The 10,000-nt window shown below is 37.3% G+C and overlaps 1 protein-coding gene across 7 annotated transcripts in view; it reads right to left on the bottom strand.

The window, feature by feature from the left end:
* GTDC1 (glycosyltransferase like domain containing 1) overlaps window positions 1-10,000 on the bottom strand; it is a 346,607-nt gene that overhangs the window by 60,299 nt on the left and 276,308 nt on the right. For 5 of the 7 annotated variants that reach the window (XM_023527475.1, XM_023527479.1, XM_023527477.1 and 2 more), the window contains one exon: window positions 47-379. The exons of the other annotated variants lie outside the window; for them this stretch is intronic. In XM_023527475.1, the coding sequence (XP_023383243.1) occupies window positions 47-379 (333 nt within the window). The remainder of the gene's footprint in view (window positions 1-46; window positions 380-10,000) is intronic. 7 annotated transcript variants of the gene reach the window in all.

Genomic DNA, 10,000 nt, shown 5'->3' with positions numbered 1-10,000 from the left:
TTACCAGTTCTATAACCCTTACTAAATTGGTGTGTCTTAAACTTACCACCGGTGAGGCCAGACAATGTGCAATGGTCTTCTTTGATCATCAACTCCATTCAAAATGTCACACGGATTTTCCTTATTTCTCCCATGATGAGAGTTTGAATTATTTGACGAGCTGCACGTTTTGAAGTACGACTCCTGCATTAATGAGCTGCCCAGGTTTTCTTGTTGTGCAGCATCACAAGGTCCAGATTCTGAATCAAAAATTTTCAATAAATTCTCAGAACTTCTCTGCTCCTGTTGGAAAGGAAGGGCCATGGATGGAGTGGCACTGCCGTTTCCTTTAAGGCCAAGCATCTTCTGTAAATGGGTTGTTTTGTGCTTGGGCATGAATCTGTTACAAAAAGGAAATGCAATACTCTTTCACTGCAAATACTATTTAGAATTTACCCTTTACTTTTCTATAAGGACATGACAATGATGCATATAACTGAGAAAGAATAGAGCTATAACAAAAATTCTAGAAAAAGAGCAAAAAGTAGCAGCCATCAAGAGAAAGTTCGAAAGACTGAAATTGGACCAGATTGTTTTTGAATAGTTTCCAAAGAATATCTGTGACTGTAAAACCTGTACTGCATATACCACGAAAAGTAAGAGTAGAGTGATAATTTATCACTCTTCCTTCACTCATCTTTCTGGAGTTCTGGTTTGCATTTTCCAGTGACCACATGACTCCATGTTTATTTTCAAGCCTTATTTCATTAACCTGTAAACATGCTTTAAATTTCCTTGATTAACACTGGGCATTTCTGATCACATGATTGTTCTGTATTCCTGGGCACCCGTACACACTTTTCATTAAATTCACCTTGCTACTATTTCTTGAAGCATATTTTATATTTTTTCATTGTCATCTCTCCCCTATCTTCCCATAATGATTTGTCAGATAGAGCTAGATATCTATTACTTATTGATAGAAGCTTCTACATACAATGAAATCAAGGAGTGCTTAGTAAAGACAGAATGGGAGACAGATGTGAACAACCCACTAACCTGTAGTAGAACACAGTATATAAAGAATGGACATTCTAACTTTTAAAACTGAGAACTAGAGATTAATTCTGACTTGGGGATCAGTAAAGGCTTAAAGATAGTTTTAGTTGAAGGATTCTGAAAGGCAGAGAGGGGAAAGTTCAGGACTGAGAGAATCATATGATCAAAGGAAAAGGGTGCGAAAGAAAACAAACTCTTTAGGGAATAACATGCAGTCCAAAGAATCTGGGGCCAGTTCCTGGGATCTGAGGTCTAGGGAGGTAGACCGGGGCCCTCCCTGGATTGCTGAGTAAGTGAAGAAATGGAGAGCACATGCATATAAGGGGTAGGTGAGGAAGAACCATGGAGGAAGGCAATAAGGAACATTTAGAAGAGTAGAGAATGAATCTGAGAGTAATATCACCTTATTGAATTAAGAGCACCAAAAGAATGTGTAAAAAAAAAAAAATCAAGAACCCTTAAACAGGTGTAAAAGTAGGTGTAAAACACTGCAGAGGTGCTACAGCACCAGAAACAACAGGGCTTTTGGTCTCGTTACATGGCAGATAGCTACTCCGAGGGCAGTTGCTATGGAGGAAGCAGGCAGAAGCCAGGCTGCAGGTTAGGGTCTGTGCATAAAAGCGAGAGAGAGAGACAGAAAAAGAGAAAGAGAAGTAGAGAAGAGAAGAACAGTGAAGGTAAGGTGAATTTTCATTAATAGGGCATGTGTACACAGGGTATCTGCTTGGTGTTTACTTGGAGATAACTGCTAGGGAAGGGGGCAGGATCCTGATAAAACAGAAAAGTCTTACAAGATGGAAGCAGACAAACAATATAACCTGGGATAATAGCAGGATTCTTGGTGCAGGGGGAAAGTAGGGCCTTATAAGACAGAATTAAACCTAGCTTCATTATAAACTGAGGGAAGAAGGAGAGAAAAAGGAAGCTGAAAAAATTTCAGGTGGCGGGTGTGGACTCTAACTAAGGTATGTCACCAAAGCATTAGGATAGGCCATCTATTTGGTGAGTAGAGGTGGGAAAGAAGTTTAAGAAGTGGGTTGAGAGATCAAAAAACAGTCACTGTGAGAGGAGGAGGGGGGAGTGGATGTCCTCCACTTCTGAGAGCAGGGGCTGATGAGTAATACTAAGGAACAGTGTGGGTTCCACTCTCAGCTGGAAACAAAGTCTGATTGCAGTAGGCTACATTCATTTCAGAATTAAAAAGCTTATTTTGGGGGCTTCTGTGCTTGTTTCACAAAGTCTTTTGAGGAAAATCACCTGAATATAATAAAGACACCCCTACCTCCAAGAATTAAGTAGATGATTGTATGTAGAGAAAACACAAAGAATGGTGCTAACCCCCTTGGGATGCCCTAATAAAATTAATTAATTCTTGATTAAAATGGAAAGAAATTTGGGCATATGCAGATTATAGTTTTGGATCTCACAGGTCTGAAATATTTAAGGGAACTAACCAACTTTCTTCCTGATACAAATTCAAAATATTGAGGGGATTCTAAAGACCTAAAAATCAATTAAAAAGTTCCTATTGAATGCCACAAAAAGTAAAAAAAAAAAAGAAAAGACTATGACGATGTCTTCAACATCTCCTAAACAATCAGAACAAATGGCAAGAGAAGGAACATCTGTACATATGTGCGAAACAACAATAAAACAAGCAAAGTAACCGCTTTGTTTAAGTCAGATAAGGAATACCAGGCAAGCTTAAAAAGGCAACAGAATTACAAACTTAGTGCATGAAGGATTCACAATAAAAAATAATAATGGGCATTAAAACAACATATCTTTATTTTAGAAAACAGTATCATGACCCATCTTACTCATAAAATCCATTTACATTGTCCAGCATGTGAGCAAAATGGCAAATTAAAAGAGTTGGGAGCTTGGTTAAAGGGTTGTAAAAAACAGGAATTGGTAACTGACGAGAAATTTAGCTGTGGGCAAGATGCTGGACCTGCTTTTATTCAACACGTTTCCTAAATGTTCTCAAGGGTGAACAGAGTCCTGTGTTAACACAGGTTGTGGATGACTGACTTGACAGGTGGTAGTGAATAAGGACATGGAAAGATGCAGAATACAAATATGAACAGTAACTCAAAACTCAGCTTACTAATATAATAAAGTAGAAAAAGTAAAAATAAACCTGAATGCAAATGGGACACATGGAAAACACTGTTTAGATTGTCTGGAGTTTTACAAGATCAGCCTATGCTGATCTGACCGGCAAACATACATTACTTTGTTAGAGATCGTGTTGGGAAGGAAGATACCAAGTCTGAGGGGACAGAACACTGTGCGAATGCTGATTTCATCTGGGTCACCTGATAACTGTATATGTTTGAAAATTAGAGAGTTCGTAGAAGAGCAATAATAATGATTAAGGCAATGGAAGAATTGATTTATGAGGACAGATTAAAGGAGCTAAATATGAATAGCCTGGCTAAGTGACAACTAGAAGGGTATATAATAGGAGTCTCCAAGGAAAGAGAATAATTATTTAGCCTGCTACAAGGGGGTATCACTAGGAGTAATGAGATGAAATTAAGAATGGGAAAATCTAAGCTGAATTTCAAGAAAAACTCCCTGACGGGTATAATTTATTAGCTCATGGAATAAATTCCCTATGGAAATGCTATAGCTAGGGAAACAATAATAGAACTGGACAAAATATCAAGAAATAATATAGATAATAATCTAGTATTTGAAAGAAGGTGGTTATATGTTACGCTTTCTTTGTTTATAATATCTTCTCATATTTTTAATAGTCTCTTTATATATAGTGATGGTTACCCAAAGAAGTATTTAGGCAACTAACTAAATCTAAAAAGAATTATGTCCTATAAGTGAGGGAAATTTAAGTCACCTTAGTTTTCATATATTGTTCATTAGGAAGCTTAAATAATAATTTTTAACCCCTTTATTTCGACAGACTTGATCTTGAAGCAGCTGGACAAATTTATTATTATTTCTAAAAAACAGAACAAAATGAAATAAAACAATCCTCATCTACCATTTCACAGAGAGTCTACTCTGATTCTCTGTGCCATGAAACTCATATTTTCATAGACATGTTTAATATAAACAATTTATTGCCATTATGGAAATCAAAAAACTTTATTCCAGCTTTTCTAAATGTAGCTCTATGGTCAATTACTTCACATCAATACCAAGATCAAATAGGCATAATACTAACAAGCAGTTTGCTTAATAATAGTCACCACACTAATTAACCCATCCAGAACATTCTTAATCAGATGCTATTTGTAATGTACAGTTGAGAAGCTTAGCAATAAACTGTACTACGCTAAAAAAGAAAATAATACCTTACTGATGGGGTGAAACTGGCTTATCTATAGAACTGGACAGAATGTGCTGTCCTGGCATTAACTCAGTGAAGTGAGTATGCAAATAGGCCATGTATGAACACTTCCTTTCTCCTCTCCAGCTCCAACTCTGGTGGACGTGCTAATGAGAAGAGAAAAGGTTCTGAGGTAAGAAGTGAAAGAGAGAAAAGGAAGAGTCAGAAGAAAACCAGTCAGCTGCCTTTTAGAGCATATGCCAAGTTAACTATTTAACAAACTCCCAATTTTTCTTAAAGAAATGCTACTGCCCACCTTACTCATAGAACTTCTTTCCCTGTTCTCAGAAGCTCTATCAGAGCCTGGTTTTACTTTCAGAAATATTCTGATTACTGTAATCACTTCCAATCTTGTTATTAGCCATGGGACCCCCCCTCTAACTTTTTTCAACCAATAGCCGACCTGCGAAACAGGAGTAGAGCCTCCCTACTGTCTCCTCTCCTTCCTTCCTCCCATTCACCTCAGTCTCCTAACGGGGTTCCAGAGGCACTGCCACAAAACTCCAGTATTATGTTGGGCAATGTTTAAAGACATGGCTGGTAAAACTACTTTCTAGACCTAAATTTGATCTCTTCTCCCCAGCTCCGCATCCAAACAAACAAAGCTAGAGCTGAACCTATAAGAAAGGGCCAAAGGCCTTATTCAGATCAATCAGGAAAAGGCTAGATTTAAGAAGATATTTAAAAGTTGTTACAATTGCTGGCAAACACAGCAAATGTTCTAGGCACCTTCGCTTATTCCAGCTAAAGTTGAGAAGCTAGTCTGTTTAGCTAACAGTCAAGAGGAAGGTGTTAAGATAAAGCAAGTCAAGTGAATTTAGGATGTTAACATTGATTCATCTGTTTCATTTTTTTTTTCAATGAAAAAGTACTTAATACAGTGAGTTCAACCTATAGAATCTCATAAAAGAAATACCTACAGATAAACAGTCCATGAGAGAGAGAGAGAGATTATGAATAGTCTTGCTTCTCAAAACAGATTTGGGAGATAGTATGTGGAACAAAAATGAGGCAAAGAGAGCATAATTGACCAAAGATTATTCCAAATTTGAGCCAGTGAAGGAAGAGAAGACATTAGCAACAGGAATAAGGAAACTGGCCTGTATGTGAGGCAGGCAAGCAGCGAGAGCTGACCAAGCTCAGCCTGTAGTGATACAGCTTAGGTCTGGAGGAGGGTGTGTTTTGTTAAATGCTAGTTCCATGGGACACATGTAAGTCTTGCACTAGAGAAAGTTTTGTGAGAAAAAAAATTTGGAAAATGCTGTTAAACAAAGTTAAACATTTCTTCACTTCACAGAACTTCCCAAGGCATACACTAGAGTGTATTACACTTATGTTCACTTATTCATTCTTTTGTTCATTTAATAACTATTTATTAGAGTACCTATTACGTGACAGGAACATTGTGTTCATTATTTCCCAAACTTAACACTTAATGGAACAAGGGATTTCCCCCCACTTCAACCAACCAAAGGAAGCACCTTAAGAATTAATATTAAACAAAGGATACTCTGGGGAACACTGTGAAATACTATTTGAGACTCTGGGAGGTAGCAGCCACAGCCAGAGTCTGAAAAGCATGGGGAGCTAAACAAGTGGTGGCATATTTTATATAGCAGGGATGGCAGAAGGAATGGGAACATGCGTTCATATGAGAAAATGATGAAAGTCCAAACCAAAGGCCATACGCCAAGGCCACGCGTCAGCAGACAGAAGAAAGTTTGAAAGAAATCAGGATAACCTGTAAAAAAAAAAAAGCGACAGAGGTATGGTTCAAGGCTAATATGTATGACAGAAGAAAAAGTATCATTCTCTTTCATCACAGCAATTTCTGTGGATTCCTGGATAGAAACCATATTGGAAACTGAAGAGAAAGGAAATAGGAATCAGAGATAAGTAATTCTTCCAAAACCAACTGGGAAGACACATCCAGGCAGTTCAGTGATCTAAGTTCTTGGGTGATTTATAACAAAAACTACTCATTGTTTCCAAACAATGTGTTGGAAATTAATTACAAAATTAACATTTTTAGAATTTAGCCACATAAGCAAATATCAAAGATAATTAAAAAATCATGCTAGCCCACATGTGTTCAATATATCACTTATACGGTAAGCAGATTTATATAAACCTATAAAGTTTAAAAGTAAAAATCTTGATCTAGTGTTCTCATGTGTACACATATACCCCCGATACCTCTTGCCACACCATCTTCACTAAATAAAGGAATCACGAGCAAGGAAAGGCATCATAATTAAAACTAGATGTTTGGAGACCACAACATTAAACAGAAAGACTTATGCTTGGTAGTTGGTTGTAGGATGGCTGCTCTTCTTTCCTGGAGATGGCTAAGGGCTAATATTCATGAAATAGATGCAACATGTCTATGAAGGCACTTTCAATAAGAAACTGCTGGCAGAACATTATTTGAACAAACTCAAATCACAGACGAGTCAATCACATTCCACATGCACACAGTGCAAATGCTTTGGGGGAACAACCATCCAACACCACCGTGGCCGGTTCGGCCATGTCATTTAGATGTTCAGCATTTGGTGCCTGAACCAAGTTTTATCTCCCAGGGTACAAACTTGAAAAGCCAACATAAAATATTGACAGCAGCCTGTGAGAGGATACTGGGCAAGAATGCCTTGCTTGGACTACAAAGAATTTGTTTTGTGACAAGATGGGAAAACAGGATCCACAGAAACTTGCTGCAGTTAAAATCAATAAGCAAATTCTACTGACTAGCCTGAGAAATGCATGCCCGAACTGAAAGCAGATTTGTGGTTATCACGCTGGCCTTATTAGCCATGTCTGGTCCTAGGGATGACTAGGACCTTCTCTTGGTGAAGACAGCACCTTCTCTTGAAAGATACCCCCAAAAGGAGCTTCAGCTTCCTCACCCCTGTTTAAGGTCCATTTTCTAATGTCTGTGCTTTAAATAGCTGGGATGTATGGCTCTGTTCTGACAAGCCCATTCCCTTTTATTTTTGTTTTATTTTTATTTTGTTTTATTTTTGTTTCCCAAGACCATTTCTAAGAATCATTTCTGAAAATCTAATACTTTCCATCTACCTTACTTAGACCACTTGTTTACATGGCTTCTTCTGATAGCATAGTTTACGTGATTAGTTCTATTTAACTTAAATAATTACGACTGATTCCCGATTCTCTCTTGTTTTCTAAGTGTTTTAGATTGTAAACATTGCTAATTTAACTGCAAACTAGTATGAGCAGTTTGCCTGAGCAATTTCATAAAATCCCTTTTTAAACATTTATGTACTCTTCCCATATAGAAAATTTAAGATCCTCATAAATGCAGGAGAATGAGAAAAGCTACCTTTCATGTTGACAGAATAAATGTTTATCAAATCCAGACTCTTTCTTCTGAACATATGTATGCTTACTTCTCATGTTCACCATTCTTCCCCCCAAAAGAGCTATGAACAACACAAGTTTACTACAGTAATTCAACACAGGTGGCAAAACTGTAGGCTAAACTGCAAATAGAAAATCTTTATTTTCCTATTTCCACTCTAAGTACTTTCCTAGAATCCTTATACTACTTTCTGATTGCCCTGCCTCCCTGCCCACGCCCTGCTACCCCCAACCTCCATGCATCTCCTTGCAGACTATACTGGAACTAAGTAAGCCCAACTTTGCATCCAGCCCTAATCATGCCCTGCTCCCTGTTGTTGGTCTTGTTGGAAACTAATCTTTAATTCCCACAATGTATTAATCACCTTCCATGCTCAATGTGTTATGTTACACTTCTCAAAAGGGGCAATACCTTAATTCAAGGGGACTGATTACAAATGGGATAATTTCAGGTGCCACAATATGCCTACGAGAAAGATTATTTTGGAAGGGTGGGTGGAGAGATCATTGTGAAGTACCTTAAGTGAATCCACTCAAGAAATGAGAATGTTGAAGAGGAAATAATCCAGTCTGTATTGGTGCACAGGATTGCACTGGCACTTCCTGTATTTGTGAAGTTATTCAAATCACTTAATTTCTCTGAACTTCAGTTTCCAATCTATAGAATGGGGAAATATCTGTTTTTGCAAATTTCTTGAGAAGATCAAAAGAGAGAACATGTGTTGGTCATGATGTGTAGAGGAGCTGAGTAAGTCTAAGTAAACTTTCTGTTTCCTTGCTCTTTCGTGTAATATCTGTGCTTTGTGGAGTTATTCTTAAGGCCGTCTTGGGTAATTGCATTTTCTAGTTAGTCAATGAATGAGTCAGTGGATTGAATCAGCCAACAAATATTTAAGCTCTTTCTATGTGCAAGGGGTTATGTATGTATTTACAAGGCTTTTAGTGTATGAAGTAACATTTCATACTTACTTATTTTGGTCTCTTAGCCCCTGAAATGGTAAATTTTCCATATTACCTTTAAACTAAAGTGTTTATTGATTCCATTATTAAAATGATCTAATTTTTAATTCAAACTTAATAACTTGCTCATCATTTATTTCATTAATAATTCAGAAGCAAAGTTTCAAAATCTGCTATCCATTCACCTCACTTAATTTAATGATAGTATATAAAAAGTGAAAAAGTTCTCAAATATGGATCTGAAGTGATCTCGTGAAGCAGCTGTTTCACATGTACACAAACTCAGCAAGCTGTTTTGTAAGCATTTACCTTGCTGACAAGTAATGTCTCACTACTCTAAGAATCCGATGTCTTCTACAGCATCAATGAAGCATTGAAGTAAACTCTGAAAATGATCTTTAATCACATGTTCCATTGCATGATTTTTTTTTTTAATCTCTCATTTGGAAATTGGAAGCAGAATGGGAAAATTTCCTGGTATTGAAGAAAGGATTACTTTTTTCTTCCCAAACAAACACAAGAATTCCCCTATGACAGTGTTTCCCACTGGAGATTCTCCTTTGCAGCATGACATCATTTCACTGGTGCTAAGGACTGAATTGTGTTCCTTTAAAATTCTGATGTTGAAGCCCTAACCCCTGATGTGACTGTCTGGAGACAGGGTCTTTGGAAGGTAACTAGGGTTAAATGAGGTCATATGGATTGGACCCTAATCTATAAATTGTGGTCTCCTAAGAAGAATATATCTCTTGTCTCTCTCTCTCTCGCCCTTTTCTCTCTCTCTCTCTCTCTTTCCTTCTCTCTCTCTCTCCCCCTTTCTCCACCTCCCTCCTTTTCCCACAGGTGAGGACACACCATCTGAAAGCCAAGAAGAGAGCCTTACTCAGAACCAACCATAGTGGCATGTTGATATCAGACTTTCAGATTCCAGAACTATGAGAAAATACATTTCTGTTGTTTAAACCACCCAAAGTATAGTATTTTGTAATGGCAGCCAGAGATGACTAATATAACTGGATACAGTTATGGAAAAAAGGAGAAAGGATCAACACCATGATGTGTTAAATCTCTTGATCAGAGTACAGAAAATGATGGAGTAGGAGGTACTGTGTTTATGTTGAAAGACAGTGACAACAAGAGAATCTTGTAAAAGAGAGAGCTGACTATCAAATATAAGAGAATTTGAGGGATAAAAAGGAGAAAATATCTGTGAATTTTACTGTGAATCAGAAATGTCACTTTTTCAAAATTTAAAATAAATTA

This window comes from Pteropus vampyrus, unplaced genomic scaffold (genome assembly GCF_000151845.1).
Source record: "Pteropus vampyrus isolate Shadow unplaced genomic scaffold, Pvam_2.0 Scaffold17, whole genome shotgun sequence".
Classification (NCBI taxonomy): Eukaryota; Metazoa; Chordata; class Mammalia; order Chiroptera; family Pteropodidae; genus Pteropus; species Pteropus vampyrus.
Note: the sequence above shows the minus strand (reverse complement) of the source record. Positions and strands in the feature narration are given on the sequence as shown.